Consider the following 22745-nt stretch of genomic DNA (forward strand, 5'->3'; position numbering starts at 1 on the left):
GTCTCAGCCGAGGGCCAAGGAAGACACCAATCTGTGCCAGCTGCGATGGTTGCTCACACCATGCACCCAGTTGGCACCCACTAGGAACTCATCTGAGACCTACACCCAGTTCACACAGGGCCCTAGACCACCAGCCCTGCTTGCCGGGGCTGGACCCCACAGAGCGAACTGGAAGGGGAAGGTGATGTTACCTATTACCCCTGAGCCAGGCCTTGAGGGAGTGGGGTGTCCACTGAGCTGCAGCACAGTGGGCAGAGGCCACTCCCTCAATGGAACCACCGGCCCAGCCGCCCTAGTCGAGCATCAGCATTAGCTGGCTGCAGGCAGAGCTCTCTGGACCAAGCCGTGCTGCAGAGGCCTCTCCCCTGCAGGGGCTGGACTCAGGTGGTGCACATGGATCTATGGAGCCCTCCAGTGTCCTCCGAGAACCTGATCATGATGATGAGGCAGCTCCTACCTCCTGGACAAAGGGAGGCACAGAGCTCTCCAGAGCAGGGGCTGTGCTTGCATGCAGGAGCATGGGACTGCCAGACAGTCACAGCAGCAGTCCTCTAGGCATAAGACCCACCCCTGCCATGCTGGGCACATCACTTCCCCAATCCCTTGTTCCCTGGACAGTTCCCTCCTGACACCCCCAAACTGGAGTTCGGCTTGTGCCCTGAATCAAGGAGGTTGAGAGCTCTTCCACAGCACCAACCAAATGCACCCCGCCAAACGGGAACCTGCCTGCAGCCCCTGCGCCCCACAGGAAGGGACTCCTCACCTCTCAGCTAGCACCTCCAGTGGAGGGGTCCCTGCTGCCCATCTCTTCACCATCCAGGCAGCGTCAAAGGCAGCTAAGAAGCCCCTGGCCACACCGGTGCCCAGTGGCCAGAATGGCTGCAAAACAAGAGGCAGAGAGGGGGGCTGAAGTGGGAGCCGTGCGTGTTTTCACTACAGTGAGAAGATCCCTGCAGCCTTGGCTCAGATCCCAGGGACGAGGCAGCCTCCTGCTTAGAGTCTGTGCTTGGAAGAAGCAACTTGCTTCGACAGCCCAGAAGACTGAGCTAAGGGGGACGGCTGTGATGCAGGTAACTGCCCTGCAGAGCAGCAGGGAGGGGCAGAGGGAGTCTGGGCTGCCTGAGGGCAGCAGACTCCCACATTAACAAGCTTCTCTCTGCCTCAGCTCTACCCACCCAACACCTCTGAACAAGAGCTTAGGCCTCAGCTGGTGAGCCAAGCCCTCCCAGACAAAGGGCTGTGTCACTGGGGAAAGCCCTGAGTGGGAGGATGGAGCTGAGCTGCAGGATGAGACTCCAGACAATGGAGCAGACAGTGGGGGGAGAGAAGGGGACTGTGTGAGCTCCGCAGCCCAAGCAATTCAGAGACACTGCTTGCCCCAGCCCTGACCCAACACACCAGAGACATGGAAAGATGCCAGCTCAGAGAGAGGAGACCTATTTGAGAGAGTCGCCAACTTGGCCCTGCATGAAGCTGCCTAGCTGAGGGCTTTCACCCTGGGGTGCATGTTCCCAGAGGGAAAAATCTGTTGAGGGGGCATGAGTGGAAAGAACAGAAAAGCAGGGGGAGGGAAAGGGGAGAGAGGGGTGGAGAAAACAGAAGGAAAGAAAATGAGCTCTACAGTTCCTCAGGCTGTCAGAGAGGCTGCAGCGACAGACAGGGCTGCTTTGGTGCACTCTACAACACAGGGCACAGAGCAGGTATAAACATGCTTGGAAAAGGCTGTGAAATCCTGCAGCATTTTCAGAACCCGAGGCCTAGTGCACTGAGGCCTGGCCAACCCCCGGGGCCTCCATCCTGCGACCTACAGCCACCCAGATCTGTACTGCAAGGCACCTGGCACCAACACTTCACCACAAACCCAGCAGCAGAGCCCAGTGGGGCGCAGCTCAATGCCCTGTGGTCTCAGCACCTCAGAATCAAACAGCGCTTTGCACATTGATGGAGCATTTCACCTGGGAGCTCTCAGTACTGCAACTTTCATTAACTCTCTCAGGCCCACAGGGGAGGGAAACATCTCAGTTTGACCAAGGGGAAACTGAGGCACAGAGAGATGACAGATATATTATGAGCCAGCATCAGGAGAAAACAGGAGTCCTGACCCCTGGCCTTTGCTCTAACTTCTTCCTTTCGGTTCAGCACTAACAAGCTTGGTGCTGCCTAAATCAGCTCCTAAACTCCTGGCAAGCTACCAACACTACATCTGGGTATCACTACAATATCCACGTCAAGTCATCATCTGAAGGCAGGCCAAGAATCATGGTATTGGGGAAACAAAGGTAGTGCCCATCAGTCTGCTGGCAGACAGGGAGAGAGAGGATCTTCAGGTCAAACTCTGCCCCCGGGGCTGGCAACACTGCCAGGGGGATGTCTCAGTTTGCGAGGCAACTCGCAGAGGGGGAAGGACCAAGCCCATGCCAGGCTCATTACTGGGCATCCTCACCTCCACTAGGCAGTCTCCCACCAGCCCGATGAGGAGCTGGGCCCCACTGTGCTCGTACACCAGGGCGGCATTCTCGGAGCGGTTCATGCAGGTGAAGTCGAACATGTCGACATCGGGCAGGTTCTGGTGGTTTAGTGCAAACTCCATTTTGGGCAGCTGGTAGTTGGTGGAGAAGCTGGCTGCTTCCTTGGCGTAGCTGAGGAGGGCTTCGCGGTTCACGTTCTCGGAAGACAGCAGGCTCTCCGTGTCCGACTTGTCCTGCACCAACGAGATGGAAACAACTGCAGAGCTGACCCCTAGCATTGGTGCCCTCTGCCAAGATGCAGAACAAAATGCATTTATGTGTGATGATCTGCACCCCCCACCTTTAAAAATCCTAGATATGCCCATGCCTGAACCTGTTATTAAAAATAGAAGGAAGAGGGGTGGGACCAGGATACAGCAGAATATTTAGATCCCAGAGCTCATGCCTCAGCCCCTACCTACAGCTGCTATTCTCCCCTTCCTCCTAAGCAGGACCCCTATTCTGACCCCCTCTTACCTCTAAAATGACTCCCATCTTTAGCAGACTCTGTTTTTTGGCCGTCATGACAAAATAGTGGGTATCATCTTTGTAGTAGACAATGTTTTCCAAGTCAATCCCTGTTCAAAGATACAAAGCAGAAGACTTAGCTGGAGCTGGGCAGACACTGTTGAAGCCAGCGCTGCTCTCTGCCCTACAGCCTGCTCCATCTACCGACAGCCGGACATACAGTGGGCACCATGACCATAGCAACCCCCACCCCACATGAGGCTAGGGCTCTACCTCCCCCGTCTCCAAAAACGAGCTGGGACCTGGCACCAACCTGTTTTCTTGTAGAGGTTCTGGAAGAACTGCTGCTTGTAGATGCGGGCAACACCACTGATCTCGGGCACCTCCACCTCAGCCCTGCTGTGGTGATTGACAAAGTTGGTGGTGATGCCAATTGCCAGCTTGCCACGAGTTTCCTTTCGCTTGAACCCTGGGGAGAGAGACACGCATAGCTGCTCTGCCACTGAGGTACTGCATGGCCTTGGTCATGTCGCCCACTTGCAGCTGGTGGGAAGAACTCTCTAATGACAACTGAGCACCGGCAGGGGGTGGAGGGGCTCTCCATGTCCCCAGGAGAGTCCCTGCCTGGCTCAGATGTGGGGCAGGGCACAGCATCAGGGAAGAGGGAGAACTGGAAGCTGAAGCTGTAGGGATCTCCAAGCAGGCACAGAAAAAGCCCCACTGCAGGTGCATTTTAAGTCAGAAGGTGGGTAGCCCTGGGGACACTGGCCCTTGCAGGGGTTAGGGCTACCCCAGAGCAGGGGGCTCCTCAGGTACTTGCAGCATCTCAAGGCCTTCTCCTTCTGCTCCATCTCCCCCCAGATGCATTTCAGACCTCTCCCAGATCCAGGTGCCCAGGCCTGCCAGGCTGATGAGCCCTCTGTTAGAAGGGGCACAGCTATGTCCAGACTGAATTCCTCCCCTCAAAGCAACCCCAACCTGATGAGACAGAGAGCACCCCTCCACCCTCCAAGCTTGCCCAGGCTGTTCAGGGGGAGCTTCTCCCCATCCCACTCCAAGAGCCGGGTCAGTCACAACAGCCCACTGCCCCAGGAAATGAGGCTGGAAGCAAGTGGGGGTTTCTGCTAGCCTGGCCACATGGATGGAGGAGGACGGCTATTGCCAGTGGCTAGCCCCAGCATGACGAGGCTGCTCCAGGCCCAGCTGGGCCCCTCTCACAAGCCCTGCAGAGACTGAGCCAAGAGAAGGTTCATCAGCCTGTTGAAGACCTGGGGCACCCCCAGTCTTGCTTTCTGCTGGACATGACCCCCACCTCAGCTTGGAGCACACACAAGCACATACCTTCAGGCACAAATTTGCCACCTCCTGCAGAGATGAGAACATCAAACACATACTGCCCCACAGGAGAGGAGTTTGGCCGCAGCGCGGCCCTCCAGCCACCACCTGCTGGGAGAGGACAAGGAAGGGGGCATCAGCAGAGCACCCAAGATGAGACCTCCCTGCCCCTGCAAAGCACTCAGGGAGATGGCTGTGTGTCACAGTGCTTAGAGCACATGGGTATGAGTCACCAGATGAGGGTGCTAACCCCTGCACTGCCACTGACTCATGGTGTGACCCTGGGCAAGTTGCCCCACATCCCACATCAACAGAGTGGATATAAAGGCTCCAGGGCTGGCAGTGAGGCTGGATTAGCCCTTGAGGGCAGCCTGCTGCTTCAAATGAACCAGAACACGCCCTGGCATGACAGCCTGAGTGGAAACCCACCTCCTAGCTCAAACCCATGGCATGAATGTGCCAGGTCTCTGCAGAAGCCCTTCTCTCCCCGCCACGTCAGCAGCAGTAATGAGCAAGAGAGGGATAAAGCCGGTCTCAGCCCCCCTCATGTACCCGCAGGGCAGCGGCACCATGCACGACAGCTGGACTAGCCACGGGTCAGTCCGGAGCAGCCTCAGTGCCTTCCCAGAAGACTGCAGCCCATCTGGGCCCCTTCTCCACATCCCCCGACACCCTGTGCAGCCCCCTGTACTGAGCCCCACCAGCAGTGGGACAGGAGGGCTGCAGTCCCCCTGCCTGCTGGAGCACCTCAGCTCACAAACCTACCCCTGCCACTGGCCTTCGCCGCCGGGGGCAGGAACCCCTTGAACTCCACGCTGGTATGGATCTCCACACCGAGGAGCAAGGCAACCTTGAGGAGGATGAGCTGGAGCTGGCGAATACCTGGAGGAGATGCATCCCCAACAAGAAAGGAACAGGGGCTGGTTTCAAACTCCCCAAGAGATCCCCCTTGTTAAAGCCACCTCCATTCCCCTGCCCCCACCAACACCCCCAGGGTAACTGACCCCATTCCACCCCTGCTTCCTAACCATGCAGCTCCCTAAGGACCAGAGCCCAGCCTCCCCCAAAAGCCAGATCCAGGAGCTGCACTGAGGGCAGTGAATCCCTTAGTTGTACAAGCATTGCTTGGGGATCAAAGCCTGTGGCTGGGGGTTGGGGGGAGCAGAGGAAGTGATTGTAGGTCAGAGGCCAAGCCCCTGCAGACTCTGCACGTATGCATCTGCACATATTGGGCAAGTTGGAACAGAGATGCCTTTGCTGTCACGCATCGGGACAGCGGATGTGGTAACCAACAGAGTTTTTTCCACCCATGAGAGCTGCTCTGGGATAGCGTTCCCCACATGCCCAGCCCTGGCTGCTGTACTAGACCCTAGATACCGCCCCAAGCTCGGCCCCAGTGTGCCCCAGATACCCTTCCCCCCATACACACAGATCCAGCTCCAGCCTGCCTAAGACAGCCCCAACGGGGTGGGCTTATGCCCAGCTCAGCCTTAATAAGCCTCAGTCCCCACTCTTAATCTCCACTGCAAGATGTGCTGAGCACCCGCAAGACCCAGCCCCTGCTGTACTAGACCCCAGGCATCACCTGCCTACTGGCCCACCCAGACCCCAGCCATGTTTTGCTCCCAAAGGTGATTTACCCTGTCCCCCGCCCTGCTCACAACCTCATCCCCACTCACTGATGTGGTCCAAGGAGCCGGTGCAGAAGCGCCCATAGAATTTCTTGGCGCCCAGTGCCCGCAGGTCATGGATGGTGAAAGGCCAGAGGTGCAGCACATTGTTGCGTGAAAAGGAGTCTCTCTTCTCCACCACCACAACCCGGGCTCCCAGGAAGGCCAGTTCAATGGCTGTGCGGAGCCCGCAGGGACCTGCCCCAATGATCAGGCACTGGAAGGAGCAATCATAGAGCTGAGTGCAGCCCTGTGTGGACAAACCCTCCCGCACAACCACCACAGTGATCTCTGGGGATGGGGAGAGGGTCCCATCGGCTTGCTGAGGGAGGGGAGATTAGTCCTGGACTAAGTCTAAAGGCCTTGGCTTCTGTGAGTGTGAAATGAGAGGTGATGTCTGCACAGCAGCACTGGGGTGACTCTATCAGAGTTGGGGGGGGGGGGGGAGGCAGAGCCAGCCAGCCCCCCCAGCACGCATCCCAGACTGTATCGTGGCAGATGCACAGGAACCAGGAACTTCAGAGCTGAAAAAGCCACATATTGCTACAGTTTGTGCTAAAGAGCCAGCACCCATAGCTGGGGGCTGCAATAGCTCATATCCTCTGTGGGCTGGCACAGAGGAAGCTTTGTGACATCCAGGTTGCACAAGCAGCCCTAGGTCTGCTCCTAGCCCAGCAGGCTCCCTCCTCCTGACTCTCCTGGGGCGCTGTTATCCATGGGCCTTCTCTACACCGGGGATCTGCTCTGCAGCCTCTAGTGCAAAGCCCCACTGGAGACGGGCAGAGCCTCCAGAAGCCGCCACGGGCACTGGTCCAGCCGGCCCCGGTGCCAAGACAATGCCTCGCTGCAGAGTAGCTGGGGGGCAGCCCTCTGCACAGATAAAGAAGCCCTGCTGTTCCTCAGAAGAACAGGATGCTTCCCTCTGCTAGGGATGCGGAAAGCTCAACTGCTACAGCTTGACAACAATGTATTTCAGGCTGCTCTTGTCCAAGGACAGAGGGACGTGGGGGTAAATCCCTCACTGAAGCCAACTCACCCTCCCCGCAGCGCTCAGCACTTATCCCCTCTGTCTGGAACACAGCCAGCAAAGGCATTAACTCCTGAAGGGGGACCAAGGCGGAGGGAGCTGGGAATCAGTGCTGGCAGCAGGAGATCCCAGCTCCCAGCCCGTGTCCAGCTGGATGCCTGGTGGAGGTCTTGACATACGGTCTCCCATGCAGAATGGATGCACCCTCCCCTCCTTCACCTCACAGGAGCCCAGTTGCAAACAAGGACCAGGCTGGAGCTGGCAGGCAAAGCCCAGCAGGAAGGGTTCCCCCTGCCCCATGCGCCACATAGCGATGGGCTGCATTTGCACCACAGCTGTTGACAGTGCTATCTGGTGCACTGCTGAACTGCCAAGGCCTGCCACTAGTGGCAACAACCCTGCCTATGCTAATGGGTGCCTTGTGGGGTGCTCAGACCCCTTCCACACTCCGCTCAGCCCAGCCTGGAGGAATAAGCTGGGACAAGGGATGGCATGGCCTCCCTGCTAGCCCAAGAAGCCTCCATGCAGCTGCCTATGCAGACGCTCCAGCAGGTGCGAGCACAGCTGAGGCAGAGGAGCAGCTCCACTTGCTGTGATGAAGCAGTGGGTTGTTATCGCAACTGCAATCATACACAACAACCATGGGTCGCCTTGGCCCTTTCCCTCGCTCTCTGAAGGGCCCTGCCCTAGCCCCAGCCCCACCGGCCAGTCTGGGCCATCCTACCTTGGTGTTGGCACATGCCCTGCCCTGGTCGTAGTCCTTGTGCCCAGCCTTCTTGTCCAGCTTGCTCCACAGGGCCTTGGCACTCCAGTAGTTGAGGCAGGCTTTCAGCTTGTGGTAGAAGCACAGCTGCCCCGTGTGCTCCAGGCCCAAGTGCCCACACAGCGCCCGGAAGCTGCCCAGCACCTCCTCGCACTCGTTGGCACGCAGAAAGGTGTCGAACAGGACATGAGCAGGATTGCACTGCTCTCCATCTGGGGCGCTCATCCTGGGGCACGGTGCCGCGGAGGGAGCCTGGAAGAGAGCGAGATGCACAGGCTGAGCGGAGAAGTGCAGCTGGGAACCCGAGGTCTCACGCGGCACCCACTTCGCTGATCCCAGGACTAGCACGGGCCCGGTGGTCCTGCCGCTTCCCCTCACAAACACACTGGACTAGCTACAAGACCCCGCTTGGGGCACTCCGCAGGATTTGAACCCATAAGCTTCAGAGCTAAAATCCTGAGGGCTGTGTTACAGCCTCTGGAGAAAGACAGGGTAGAGAGGCCTGAAGACCCATACGCTCCTAGGTCACGTCACATGCATGAGGATACAGTCCCCCTCGGCCCCTGCCACTGATCAGCCCATGTCCTGACACACGGAGCCGACCGCTCTCATCAGCGTTACTGGCACCTCCGGCTTCCTGCAGCGCTGAGTTCTGCTGGGTGCTTCTGGCTGCAGCTGCGGAGCTCACAGCACGCTCAGGAAAGGAGGGTGGAGTCCCGGCTCCCTGCTCGAGAAGAGTAGAAAGCCTGACATGGATGAGTCCTGATCAGTCCCAGAACTGAGCAGGGCACCCGGGCTAGGCAGAGGGACTGGGCACATCCCCCTGATAGCCCTGCTTGCCTCATTACTGAGCCATCCAAGCGTCACAGGATCATCAGCCCTGGCACAACGGATGTGGGAGGGGATGGTGGCTCAGAGCTGTGCACAGGGGGGCCCAAAAATGGAGCAGCAGGACGGGGGGAAAGCATAAGTGGCAAGTCAGAGCTGCATTGCTCTCTGTGAGGAAAAGCCTGCCCCTAGATGCGGGGGGGAAGCCAGGGTTTTGGTGGTGGCTGGATGTTTGCAGGGAGCACCCCTCTGCAGCTGGCTCACATCAGCCGCTGCTCTGAAAACAGAAGAGCCAAGAGAGGGTGGGGAAGAGACCTAAGGCCCCACACATCCCAATCTGGTGCATAAAACAGGCTCCCAAAGCTAAATTTAGGTACCTGAATGTGAGCAGCACCAAGAGGCAGGGCACCCACAGGCCCTGCTGAGGTCCCCCGGAGCTGCAGGCTCAGATCTTAATGCACCAGATGGAAGATCCTTGCTCTAGGCACCATGTTTAAATGCTCTGGCCCAAGAACTGCCTGACGTCAGGGACACAGGCGGGTGCATGGGGAAGCCAGACCCCAGTGACTGACAACTTCCCCTGCGCAACGTGCACCTGGACCTCCCACAGCAGACGCGGGGAGTTTTGGAGGCAGCATTAGCAAAGGCCTCTTACTCTTCCTTCCGCTTTAACCTCTGCCCGGGGGTTCCCCTCCCGAAGCGTGGCCTGTCTCTGAGGGAACAGGGCATGAGCTGGCAGCAGCAGCTGTCCCAGCTGGCACCGGCATTGCCAAAGACTGCAGGCTCCTCCTGCCCTCCACCGCCTGCCCCCCCCGACCACTGTGGGGCTCAGGGATATTGCATTCACAGAGCCACAGGCAAGCCTGGGGCTTCACACCAAGCACGCAGAGCCCTGAGCATGCAGTCAAGGCAAGGGGGAAGGTCTGCACCCTTCACATTCCCAGAAGATCATCTGTGCAGCAGGGAGCCATGATGAGGTGGGCAACAAGAGTGGCAAGCAGCTGATGTGTCTCAATGAGGAAAGGAGGCCGTGGGTGGCTGCGGTCAGGAAAAACGACTCTTTCTGAGGGGGCCCTTTGTGCTGCCCACAGCTGCTTGCGTCAGGCCAGCCTGCTCCAGCCAGACTCTGTGGGCATCTGTCTTTGTTCCCAAGGGAATTCAGGACCAGCTGTCAGCAACTCCTGCCCAGCGCTTTGCCCCAACTCCAGCCCAGATGCCCTATGGCAAGCCCCAGGCTATTAGGGCTCACCTCCAGCAACTTGAGCCTGAGCTACCACTTGAGAGGTCCCCCTAGGCCAGTGGTTCGCAACCTTTTCTGACTCCAAGCCCCCCTCGAACAATGCCAGCCTTAGCTTTCACTCTCTTTTTGACTACAGAAAAACACCAGAGCCATTCTTCTGTTGCAAACAACTCAGAAAGCCCAGAGCAGGGCAGAGTGGATTAACTCTGTGGGTTCCTATTTGAAATCTCGGGGTTTATCTTGTGCTTTGTGAGTGCTAACATTGTGTTGCACCCCACGGCACCCTTGAAAGGTGCTCAAGGCAACCCAGGCGCTGCAGCCCCCTGCTTGAGAATCACTGCCCTAATCTGACTTCCACCCACAGGGACAGGTTGCGAGCTCAAGCAGAGAGGTGCTCCGGCTCTAGGAGGCTGGCCCGTCAGGGCGGATCAGGGATTCAGCATCTCAGGTTATGCCGGCTCATCCCATCACCCCAGGAGTGTGGTTACTCCCACCGAAGCCTTCTGAGTGAGCAGAGAGAGCATCCCTGAGCACCTGAACCGGAGCAGCAGAGGCCAGTCCCCAAAACACAACCAAGCACCACTGGCAGTCCCAGCGCTGGCGCCCATTGTGGATGTGGCCTTCATTTCGGTAACTCCCACTCCAGTCAAAATCCTAGCTTGCAGCCTTCTTTCCCATGCTGGGTCTGTAACGCAGCACGGCGGGAAGCCTGAAGCATCAATGCTGTCCGCAGCTCTCAAGCTGAGCTGCCAGCCTGGGAAAGCCTGCATCTGACTTGCAGATGAGACAGACTTGGAAAAGAGCCTCCAGGCACGTGAGAGCGAGTAATTGAGAGAGACGAATCAAGAGACTTTCTGCCAAGGAACGGTCTAGAGAGGGCTGGCTCAATATCCTCTCCGGCGCAGAGCTTATGGGGGAAAGGTCTGCCCTCTCTAAATTATTAGTGCTTAAACCTAACACTGTGGCAATGCCCGTGGCCTCCATTCTGCTAGCACTGATGATCCCAAATGCAGCCGTCTCTGGGGTGAAACATGGGGGCTGCCTGATGGCACACAGCAACACTGAACACAAGTTTAAGAGGGGAAAAGCCCAGTGTGCCACTGGAGCTCCCACCTTGGGGAGGGTTTTTTAAAGCCCTAAATAAGTAATGAGATGCTCATTACTTTTTTAAATGACTGAACCAGGGGGGTCTGATGCAATGTCACTACTTGCCAGTGTGGGAACTGCTGGGAGCTCATGAGGGAAGGCACTAGAGAAAGGCAAAGCAGTCACCCAGTCCTTATCTTGGCAATAGCTGTGCAAGGGGCTCTGTCTTCTGGCACCAAGATTAATTCAGAGGGCCTCTCCCAACATTAGGTCCACTGGAAGGAGGTCAGTTTTCCTCCAGACCTCAGGAACAAGCCACTCCTTCCTACTCCCCACTGCCCATCATCAACACCCAAACCTGCCACAGGTAAAGCAAAGGAACCAGCCAATGTCCTGCTTCTAGGAAATGTCAGTATACGCTCAGGAGGTCCTGTGATGCTTGATCACGGCCCTAGATTAAGGCAGCAATGGCAGAGGGCACCATCAGCCCTTACCACCCCCACCTTGTCAGCATCCTGCACGCCCAGAAATCCCAGCACGGACGCTTGCATAGGGGCTGGACGGAGACCTCCGTCCCCAATCAGGAGAGCCACCTAGACACGTATTCAGCTCAGATGCGGCTTTCAGAGGCACGGAGCATTTTACTGCTCCGACTGTCTCTGTAGGCACTCCACGTGCTTCAAAAACCAGGCTCACATATCTGAGCTCTTGACAAGCAGAGAAGCCTTGCTCCAATGGAGCAAGCAATTAAAGCTATGCAGAAAACCCATGACAGAGCTGGGAATCCAAGCCACGTCTCTCCCAATTCACAGCCCAGTGCCTCGTTCCTATGGTCATTCCTTTCCACTGCCCAAGAACAGGCTTTTCCTCCAAAGGATGGCACGCACTAGAGTGTTATCCTCAGCAACAGGATCCGTCCACATGCCCCGCTCTGCGCAAAGAGAGGAAACTCCTGTGATGAAGCACTCACCAACTAGACACTAGACCTGAGAGCTTTGGCAGGCCACAAGTGCTCCCGTCAGTCCCATGGGTACTGCGTACCAGCAGCCGGCCAGCATGCTTGGTGACTGAGGCGAGACGCATTTCCTGCTGTTATGAAACGCGCTGCACAGGATGCACAAAAAACCAAAACCACTTGGCTCCAAGAGGAGACTGGGGGCACCTGGACCTTTTGCCACTAGGAGCAACCTACAGCCCTCTGGAACCAGTCCAACCATTCTGCTAGGTCTGCTAGGTCCTCCCCCTCAGTGTGGAGCAAAGGGCTACCTCACCTGGGGCCGGGCAGGGCTCCTGTGCCTTTCCAGCCATCAGCGCCTTTCAACCAGGAAATGCCTATCTCCCTGAACAGGCAGCAGCAGTACAATGGGCCCATGTGATACAAAGGAAAGGCACAATGGAAAAGGCCCATCCATAGCAGAACTGATTAAACAGTCATCTCCCACTAGAACCAGTTTGGCCAGGAAACACCAGGAGACTCGCACTTCATTATAACTAATCAGAAGAAAATCATTTTTCCCTTCAATCTGTAGATCTCAAAAGACTTCCCAAGGGTCAGCATTGTTAGCAAGCAACTTAAGGCCTTAGGGGTCATGGTTTTCAAAGAACTCAACGCCTGCAGCTCAGACTGCGTCCTTCCAAGAGTGACTCCAACCCCAAGCCAGAGATTTGCGCAAGGGGTCAAAGTCTGGCCTCAATTGTGACTGAGCATTTGGGCATCTGAACTGGAGCTCCTAGGCTTTGGGCTAAGATTCTCATCACAAGTACATCAGTGTGATCCCGAGTTACTCCAGATTTACATCAGTGCTGCCCATTCCAGAATGAGTCCCCTGGTATCAGCAGGGGCATTGTTTCCAGGCTGGTTTATCATCACACACTGCAAATGGGCCCAGGCTGGGTTTTAAAGAGACTTTCCTGAGTGAAAGAGCTGCAAACCCCAGTGCAAACAGGGCCTCTGCAGTCAGAGAAACCACTGGGCCATAGCCACAGCCTGTCAGGCTCCCCACCCAAAAGGAAGGGAAGCCAAGTGCTGCAAGGAACAAGCCTCTGGTTTGCTTTTGGTGCCACTGCTTTGCTTTTCTACTTCCATCTCCTGGATAATCTGAGTCGCCCTCAAAGAGAAGAGTGAGCCAAGGCTGGGCTGTGTCTATAGCACTCCCATTTTGCCTCGGTTTATCCTAATAAACACAGAAAACTGGCTGTTCTAGCAGGCAGGGAGGAGGGAACAACAGGGAGTTTATTATTAATGGTGACTCACGCTTCTTGGGTCATATGGAAGGACTTATATGGAGCTCTTATGAGCCAGGCACCCACCAAGCACCACATTGACTTCATCTGGGTCCCATTCAGGGCCCCCTGAACACAAAGGAAAGAGACCTATTGAGGCAGTGCAGGGCATCAGGCAGGGCACTAGACTGGCATGCAAGGAGCTGGCGTTCGGATCCCAGCTCTAGTCCTAGCCACAAACCTCCTGCCCTTTGTCTGTTCAGCTCTGGCCAGGGACTCTGGCTCATATGCAGCAACTGGTGCCAGGCTGCTAGTGTTATATAGATAATAGTGAACCTCAGAAAAATCAGGCCCTAGGGATCTGAATGGGAGGGGGGCTTGTTGGATCAGCCCAAGAGAATTATAAACACAAATCTTAGAAGGCAATGCAGGACGCAATGGCATCCGAGGGCTGGTGGGGACACAGAAGGACATGCGCAGGAGAATCCATTGCTCCATTATGTGAAATAACTGATGCAGCTGTCCCCTAATGAGGAGGTCCCCAAAGGAGCATTTTGCAGCAATTTCACATGAAGTTAATTAAAGCCAGGAAGATCCCCGATTAATCGGCATTCTGCCCGGGCGCCTGCCAGTCCCTCCCCACACTTGGGCTCCTGTTCAAAGTTTTATAAGCACTTGCAAGCAACACTTCCCTGTTGCTCTGGGGTTGTGCTTCCCCCTGAGGCTGGGCCAGGAAGTGGGTGTTGGTTGGGAGCCCCGATACTACTGCTCCCTGGGTCTGTGGTTTCTTTTTTTGTTGTCGGGGGGGATAAAATAAACCAATGCTTATATTTTTTGGGGCCTGGAGAACTGGAGAGGATCTCCTGCCGGGCTGGGGAGCCCTGAGACTGCCTGGCCTTTCAAGCTGAGAGATGTGCAATGCAGACAGTCCCCCAGGAGAGACTCAATTCTCTGTAGGACAGCTGTTACCAAGGTAAGGGCTGTAACTTCTACATGTCTATGGGCCTGGCTCTCTGAGACCCCCACAGCCCTTAGCAAAGGCTCAGGAAGCTCCACAGCACATCTGTAAGGAGGGAATTACTGCCCTTTCTACAGATCTGAAGACTGAGCGAACCCAAGCACTGCTGCCAATCAGGTCAAGGACAGGGTTGGGAAGTAGGGAGGGTCCTTGTCATGTATGATTTCTAATGCAGTAGCACTTAGGGACCCTAGACCAGCACCCCTTGTGCAAAGGGGCTGTGCAGAGAAGTCCTGATCTCTGTAGCCAAGAGGCTGTACTCCCCACCCTGAATCAGAAGCAAAACTCAGGGCTTCAAAGAACTTTGGAAAGGGGGACGAACACTCTTCCGATGGGGAAAGTGAAGCACAAAGAGGAGACAGCACTTGCCCAAAGCCCTGCGTTAGAACCCAGCTGGCTTTCCTGTGAATCCACCTCGAGATCAGCCTGCCTCCTAGACACAGCGACTCCCCCACAAAGTGACAGATCACTCCAAAATTGCAGGTTACAGCATGGGGTCAAGTCAAGGCTGCCTGAACCCCCCCCCCCCACCATGATGAGATCCTGTTTTCAGCTGCTTTCAACAGCTGCCAAGCTGCAACCGTTAGCAGGACAGTTTCCAGCCTGGAAGCTCTGCTTCAGGTCTCTCTTCTTTTTTCTTTTCCTTTTTAACGGTAGGAAAAAACAGTTCATCGGATGTTCCTGAGAACAAAGCTACGGCAACATGTTTTGTCCTTGTTCAAAATGCTCTGGCAGACTTTTTTTTCTTTGAAAAGCACTAGCATCTCATTGCGCTGGAACGGAGTCTTGAAATGGAGCAGGGAGGAGCCCTTGGCTGGTTGTAAGCCTCTGGGACATCCCCATTTGCATGTGGTCAATAGAGACCCGCTGGATTTTAGCAGCAAAGTGCCCTGCAGACTCTGCTTACATGGAGCATGTCCCAGCCTGGGGCCAAGCAGGACATTCCCTGCACCTGCTGCTCAGGGCTGAAATAGGGCTGGGCACCTGGGCAGGGACCAAGGAGTCTGTCTGCCCTACATGTACTTCCAATGAGAGAGAAGGATGCTGGCCATTCAAAGGCAGAGGGACAAGAGCCAGACCTGTGAGAGGGTAGAGAGTGCAGACCATGATGCACAGCTTGTTGTGGGGGGCAGAGAGATTACAACGCATGGCTGGCACTTGGCAAAGGGAGTTTGGGACTGAAATGAGAGGCCTGAAGAGCAGAGATGGGGACCTAGAGGGTCTGCAACATGACTGGGAGTCTGTAGATGGGGGCACTGTGGTGTTTTTTGCGAGTTTGCAGGGGGGGGAGACTGGGTTCAAATGAAGAACTGGGAGTGGGAAGACCAGGACTGAGAGCCACAAGGATGGGGGTGAGAAATGGAGGGGCAAGGCAGACTGGCAGGAAGGAGAGAGGGCAGGTAGGAAGGGCACTTGAGATAGACTGGGACTTTGAGCCAGGGAGCAGGGGGAGATGATGAAGGGGAAGGAGCCAGGATGGGAGAAAGAACCAGAGGATGCAAAGGGATCAAAACTGGCTGGGCAAGGAGACAGACTGGGAGCCTGGGGGAGTGAGACTGATTGTGAAGGAGACTGCAATTGGGACAAAAACCCTGTCGAGTAGAGACAGGACAACCTAGGGGAAGAAAATGGGAGCAGGAAACAAGGGTGGAAGAGTCACAGCTGGAGGGAGCAATTAAAAGAGTCTATGCCCCTCATACACACTCTCTCCCAGAGCTTAGAAAGAAAAAACCCGAGTCTCTGCAGGCTTCTGCTGTGAGCAAATATCTGTGAAATCTTTTGTCAAAGGGTACATCTCATCCCCCTTACAGCGCTAGCCTGCAGAGAGGATGACAACCTACTACTGCTATCAGTTGCCTGCTCGTTCCAGTGGCAGAGATCTGTGCTGCGGAGCTAGGTCCCGACACTGTGATGACCCACGTGGATATCAAGATGCTGATGCATTAGGGGCTTGTTTAAAACCCTTGCACAAAAAGCTTCATTCGGAGGATATGCAGGTTTCACAGTCATGCCAGAAGGGAGCGTACCCGTGCCTCCTTCAATCACCCCCTTGCATGCATGCATGATGGTGCAGCTCTAGTGGTCACAGGGTCACCCTCTCTTCCTGTTGTTCAGTGCATGGCTCTTGATACTACTCTCTGCACCCTGTTCAAACCCTTCTCAAAAGATAGTTATCAATTTCCTCCTCGGCTGTTCAATGCCACACGTGACTGTAAATGGGTGAAACCTCGACGTACATTAGCAAACCTCTTTCAGCAGCACCCCAGTGAGATGAGGGACTGGTGTTAACCCCATCATACAAACGGGGAGGGAAAGAACAGAAAGATCCAAGTCAAACGTGGCCGCTACATTTGGATAGTCTAATCTGAGATGCCTCCAACTCCATTTTTCCTAATATTCAATTTTGCACTGTATAGCACTATACATTCAAAGCAGAGCTCCCAACTGACTATGGTTGCAGCTGCAAGTGCTCACCATTTCTGTGAAATCAGACCTCAGGAGCTCAAGGGAGATGCGCAGAAAACCAAGACAGCACAAATAGCAACCGCTGCAAAAACCTGTGTTCATGCAACTTACCCAGGATCAGGGATGGAGTCAAACAGCATTCACCTGCCTTAGACGTGACATCCTCCAGCCTCTGGCCACAAGCCCTGACCTCATTCACTACACACCCTTCAGGTTTTGCAACAAGTGAAGAAACAACCTCCCTAGCTAGACAGCCGTGATGCATCCCCGCTGCACCATCCTTTCTGTGAACCGAGGCATTCAGGGCCCAGTGGGGAGAACAGCACAATGACTTGTACTTGCAGCCTATTGCACTGTGTACAGACCTGGGGGCCACATTAAGGGCAAATAGTAATTGCCATTTACACCGCCATTGCCTAACTTCCAAGTGCTTGGCTTTGCAACCTTAAATTGCATTCTAGCCAAGTGCTTTGTACATGCCAACCCTAAACATTTCTGTGCGCAGCACAGATCCAGAACTGGATGTACCAAGGAAGGTCGAAGCAGTTGCTCCACATTGGCACTTTCACTTACTGCTGAATTTCTGGGAAGTTAGCATTTCCCTCATGCCCCCACTGATATCTTTCCATCTTCAGTACACAGATGTGGCACTTCCTTGTAAGGCACTGAACAGGCCATCGGGGACCGGCCCCCGTCTTTCCTGTACGTACAACCTGCCACACTGTTTAGCATGAGCAATAGGGAAGTTGCTGCTAATGCAGTAACAAGGTGGTGGGGGGAGCTGCTACACAAGAGGGAAGGTTAGGACAAAAAGGCACCAGCTGGGCCCTGCAGAGCCTGGAAGTGGCTAAAAGCCAGCCCTAACTTGACAGCTACCCCAAGTCTCAAAGAGCTGAACCAAAGCCCTGGAGGTAAACCCCCAAACTGGATCTGGACCAGGCTCTGAGGTGCAAGGTGGTCTCTGTCTAGGTTAGCAGCTATCTAACCCCAGAGCACTGCAAGCTCCTCTGCTATAGCAATGTGCCCCTAGCCCCTGCTCCGGAGGGGTTGCCGTCCCAGGGGCAAGAGGCTGAGTTGGTCCTTTTCCTCCTGCTGTGATTGTTAGTAGTTTGGGGCATAGATGCCTTGGGGCTGGACTGACTCCCTGGGCTCAGCTGTGCAGGGGAAGAAGCCCAGGTTCAAGATGGGCCTAGCCGGATGCAACACCCAAGATCCAGGGGGCAAGCAGGTGGCCTAAGAAAACCAGCCTGGTTCAGCAATTCAGAGAGGCCTTTTGGCAAGCTCAGCAGAGGCCTCCTCCCGACAGTCCTGCCTGCTGCATCACTTGGCGCTTAGCGGGCAGGTTGCCTCAAGGTCACAGCAGCCACAGCCAGGCCCCCAAAAGCAAAACCTTGCAATGTCTAGTACCCGGCCCAGCCCTCCAGCTGGGACATCACAGAGCGCTGCTAGGACAGGGGGTCCCAGCGCTGCTAGGACAGTCCCGAGGGAAGTGCCCTGCTGTTCACACACGAGCTGGCGTGGCAGAGCCCCCTTGGCTGAAAAACCAGAGGGAACCACCACCAGATGCTCCCCGCCATATGGCCATAAAAAACAAAGGGCTTGTACGACTGAAGCCGCCCCACTTAATGGGAGCGAGAGACACTCTGGTGGCTTGCGCATGAATATTTCACAGCTGTATAGGAACTGCAGCCCCCGGAAGCTGCGTGAGCCCCTGGCAGGGGCTGACAGCTACAAAGCAAAACAGTGCTTTCTTGCATGTATTTCCCCTTCATCTGCAAGCTGCAGGGAAGATGCGGCAAGCAGCAGGGGCCTGGCCTGATCTGATACCCGCCCCATCCAAAGCACACTGCAGGCTTTACACTTAGGCAGGACCAGGCTGAGGCTCTGGGCCCGTTTCCTGCTTTGAGCCATTACAGGCCCCTTTCTGCAGGCTATTTATAGCTGGCTAAATAGCAGCAGATGGAGACTGCTTTACGGCAACCTCTGTGCCTCATCGCAATGGGTCAAGGCGCTTAATCACCCGCTGGGTGCATGAGCCTGGGGACGTACCTGCCCCACCCCGGCCCTTGCAGTAGATGGAGGTGTGGGATAAGCCAGGAAGCAGAGGGAGCCTTAGCAGGACTGTGGGGCAAAGTCCAGCCGTCAGGCTCTGGGAGCGGGGCAAAGTGAAAGTAAAGTTGGCAAAGGCAGCACCTCACCTGTGCTGCAGTGGGTTCAAGACCAGCTGAGCAGCTCAGCAAAGGGGGGGGGGGGTCTCCTATCTAGACCCCTGGGACAGCATCCTCCCCACTTGCTCAAGGGGAAAGGACAGGAGAAATGGCCAAGCCCTGCCAGCAAAGTTGCCCCCCACCAGCATGGGGTGCTTGTGTGGGGCAGGGGAGACCAGGCGGGGTGCGGGGAACAGTGGCTCTGCCCATGCCAGAGGTAGGGAGAGGGGGCATCTACTCTTCTCCCAGCAGGCAGAATAAAAGGGAAGGGAGACAGAGGGAAAAAAGGCCCGTGAGGCTGGTGAAGGAGGGATGGGGAGAGACCCAGGAAACCTCCCCACAGAGCAAGACCCAGGGGAGGGCTCTGCTGGGTGGGGGGACCTGCGAGCAGAAGCAGGGGAGGAAACCCCGCATCCTTAAGACCCTCTTGCTGCAAACACCCAGCCTGGCAGAGGGAGAGGCAGGGGTGCCCCGGAGAGACCAGGCGGGGTCCCCAGGCCAGCGGGAAGGGGGTTTCCAGCCCAAGAGCAGGGTCCACGCAGAGAAGCGGTGGGACCAGGCAATGTCAAAGGGATGCAAACTTCCCCAGCCTGCGAGCAGGGGGACCCGACCTGCTCCCCACCTGCCAGGGAAGCCCAGGCATGGACCAGCATCCCTGGGGCTGCAGCTGCACCCCCCAGCCCAGCCCAGCCCAGCCCCACGTCCCTGCCCTGCCCTGGGACCAGAGGAGCAACCTCGGCCGGGCTGGGTGGAGCCGGCCCGGGGGCCCCGAGAGGCAGGGCTGGCACGTACCTGGCAGGGGCCGCCGCAGCGCCCGGATCCCCCCGGCGAGGTCGGGGAAGCAGCCGGGGCGGCGCCAAGCCCCGCCCCCGCCCCGCCCCGCGCGGGCTGCGCCGGCCAACAGGCGCGCGGTCCGAAAAGCGGGGCGAGAGGCTTGTTTTAAAGCGCTTCCGTGTTTCGTCTGTGCGCGGCCCCCGGCCCGTCCCCGAGGCGGCTCTCAGCCCCCTGCAGTGACCTGGGAGGATGCAGCAGGCTGGGCTGCCGCGGGGGGGGTCGGTGAACAATTCACACGCTCGCATAGAGACAGGCACGCACATGCACACACACGCGCCAGCGTGCACACGGACAGGCATGCACACGCATGCAGGCACGCGTGCCTATGTGCGGATGCATATGCACGCAGTCATGCAGGCACACATGCATATGCATGTGCACACAGACATATGTGCACACATGTGGGCACACAGACCCACATGCATATGCAGATGTACATGCACACAGCCATGCACAGGCACATACAAACAGTACACACACATGCAGACAGGCACACACACATACACACAGCCATGCAGGCACACAGACACATGCATATGCACAGATGCACATGCACACAGACATATACACACACATGCAGACAAGCACACAGGCACACAGCCATGCACATACACAGAGACAGACATGCACACATACATATGCACAGACAAGCACATGCACACAGAGGCACACATATATGTGCACAAACATGTACATGCACACACAAAGATATGCACGTACACACATGTATATGCACACACACACACACACACACACACACAGTGGCAGAAATTCCCAGCTCAGCTGGCACAAAGCACCCGTGCTCCCCCACCCCAGAGGAGGCAGGGAGCTCTGTGGTAAAGGACACAGGAGAAGCCAGGAGTCCACCTACACCAGACACACGGACCATGAAAAGCATCAGGACAATGCTGTGTGGGGCTCCGGCTCCCATCCGAAAACCAGTGGCTTGCCACCACCTTCAGGTCTACGTGGGCTTTTACACACAGCAGAACCCTCCCTCCCCTCCAAGGACCCCTCTGCCCGTGGCAGCCATCACCCAAGAGAGGCAAGCAAGGCAGGCAGGACCCTGGAAGCCTACCACCTTGTTGCCCAGCCTCACTTATCCTTCCCTGCTGGCTGTGCTCTGTATTTCGGACCTTCCCTTTGTGCTTGAACGTGGGGGCCCATCGTGTCTAAGTCCCCCAAAGGCAAACCTCCTTCAGGGATGCTTTACCAGAACTGCTGTGGGCAAGTCACACAAGGGGATTGCTCTGCTCTGTCCAGCACAGCTGAGGCCCCAGCAGGAAGGCCGTCCTTGGTGCCACCCTTTACAGAAGATGTCAATAGAGCCGAAGGGAGGGGAAGAAAATAGAAAAAGGCTTAGAAAACTTGGAGGGAAGGGTGAAGAAACTGGGCTTGTTTGGCCTAGAAAAGAGAAGACTGGGGGAGCCTCCAGTACATAGACGGTTGCTCTAAAGAGAACAGCAATCAATTGTTCCCCCATGACCACTGGGAAGCGACAAGGAGAATGGGTCTATTTTGCAGCAAAGGTTTCAGAGGGATAACAGGAAAAGCTTTCGAATCATTAGGAAAGCGAAACACCAGATCAGACGCGCCAGGGAGGTTGTGCAATCTGCTGTGGTAAGGGCAGGTTGGCCAGACAGCGCTCCGGGATGCTCTGGGCACAGGGGCTGGACTCCACAATTTCCTGTGGTCCCTTCCAGCCCCACTTTCTCAGAGTCCGTGGAAGACGGCTCTTTATGGATCCCTCAAACCTCTCTCCCCACAGCTGCAGGGCCTGGATCAGCTCTGCTGACCCTGATGGGATCAGCCGGCTGGAGCCCTTAGACAGCCCACACTGCTGAATCAGAGTGGGGAAGGGGGGTCCTGACTTAGGAACTGTGTAATGGTGCACGGCCAGCCAGACGGGAGGTGGACGGGGTGACTCAGGGTCACGCTGGCTGATGTACAGGGTACTGCTTACATCGCCCAAGTGAGTCACTCCAGGAGCCCACACACCCTCTGGAGCTGGGCCAGAGTCTAACAGCCACCATGGCTCCAGGATATGGTGTTATTAGAGATCAGAGACCTTCAGGCATCTTGCCCCTCCACCCCCCCCACACACACCCATCCCCTCTGTCACAAATCCCCCTAACCATTTCCTTCCCCTCTCTTATTCCAGGGTTCTTGCCTTCTTGGATGCTCCCTGCTGTGCCTAGAGCCATCTCCAGTCTTCCTCCCATCCCTCTTTATTATTGCCGTATTTACGGGAGTGCTGTGAGGCTTTATTCGAGGTCAAACTATCCCTGGGGCCTCAAACATCTCCTGTTCAGGATGGAGTTGAAGGCTGGGAGAACAAGAGCGACTCAGAGATATATAGCAACTTGTTCAAGCTCGTGCCGCCAGCAAGCAGTTACAGCACTCAGGCTTCCTGGCTCCCAGGCCACTGCTCTATCCACTGATTTTCCCCATCTTTGCTCTTCAGTTCCACAATCCCATCATCTCCTGTACTATCATAGAAAAACAGGGCTGGGGAAAAAAAACACAAGAAGCCATCCAGTCCCGTCCCGGGTTTTAAGGCATCTAAACCATCCCAGACAAGCGTTTGTGTAACCTGTTCCAGTGACAGATTCCCAGCCCTGTAGGTTACCTCTTCCAGCGCTCAACCACCCCGAGGTAGAACATTCTTCCTAATATCCAACCTAAACCCACCCTGGCTGCAATTTCAGCCCATTAGATCTTGTCCTGTCCCCTGTGGACGCAAGAGAACAATTGATTGCCATTCTTTTTCTAACAACCCAGTTACATTTGCAGACTGTTATCAAATCCCACCATGTTAGCTTCTGTCTCGCCTTCATTCATGATTATTTTATTCGTCTTTTCACAGTGCGTAGAAAGGCCAGGTCCCCACTGCGTTGTACACACTCAGAAAGAAAAGAGACAGCGCCTGCCCTGAACATCTTACCAGTCTAGGGTCAGAGGCAACAGACAAGGGAGTAAAAGCCAAGACTAAATTAAGCTGCAGCTAGTTCAGGCTCCCTGGAGTTTCAGGAAATAGCCCCCTCCATTTGCAAACTGTTTATATTACCCTGAA

General features: G+C 55.9%; 1 protein-coding gene across 5 annotated transcripts in view; it reads right to left on the reverse strand.

Annotated features, from left to right (window-relative positions):
- The window catches only part of LOC102565781 (F-actin-monooxygenase MICAL1), a 44656-nt gene extending 24961 nt beyond the window's left edge, over nucleotides 1-19695 (reverse strand). Inside the window, exons 1-9 of one of the 5 annotated variants that reach the window (XM_059717610.1) lie at nucleotides 19631-19695; nucleotides 7732-8022; nucleotides 5990-6197; nucleotides 5076-5192; nucleotides 4317-4421; nucleotides 3289-3444; nucleotides 2985-3085; nucleotides 2444-2701; nucleotides 764-879 (exon numbers count right to left, since the gene is read on the reverse strand). In XM_059717610.1, coding sequence (XP_059573593.1) covers nucleotides 764-879; nucleotides 2444-2701; nucleotides 2985-3085; nucleotides 3289-3444; nucleotides 4317-4421; nucleotides 5076-5192; nucleotides 5990-6197; nucleotides 7732-7995 — 1325 coding nt within the window. In that variant the 5' untranslated portion in view covers nucleotides 7996-8022; nucleotides 19631-19695. Of the gene's footprint in view, nucleotides 1-763; nucleotides 880-2443; nucleotides 2702-2984; nucleotides 3086-3288; nucleotides 3445-4316; nucleotides 4422-5075; nucleotides 5193-5989; nucleotides 6198-7731; nucleotides 8580-19630 lie in introns of those variants that run through there. The other 4 variants (XM_059717609.1, XM_059717611.1, XM_059717612.1 and 1 more) reach the window with 4 other exon arrangements.
- Nucleotides 19696-22745: the final 3050 nt, after the last annotated feature.

The sequence above is a fragment of the Alligator mississippiensis genome, chromosome 14 (genome assembly GCF_030867095.1).
Source record: "Alligator mississippiensis isolate rAllMis1 chromosome 14, rAllMis1, whole genome shotgun sequence".
Taxonomy (NCBI): domain Eukaryota; kingdom Metazoa; phylum Chordata; order Crocodylia; family Alligatoridae; genus Alligator; species Alligator mississippiensis.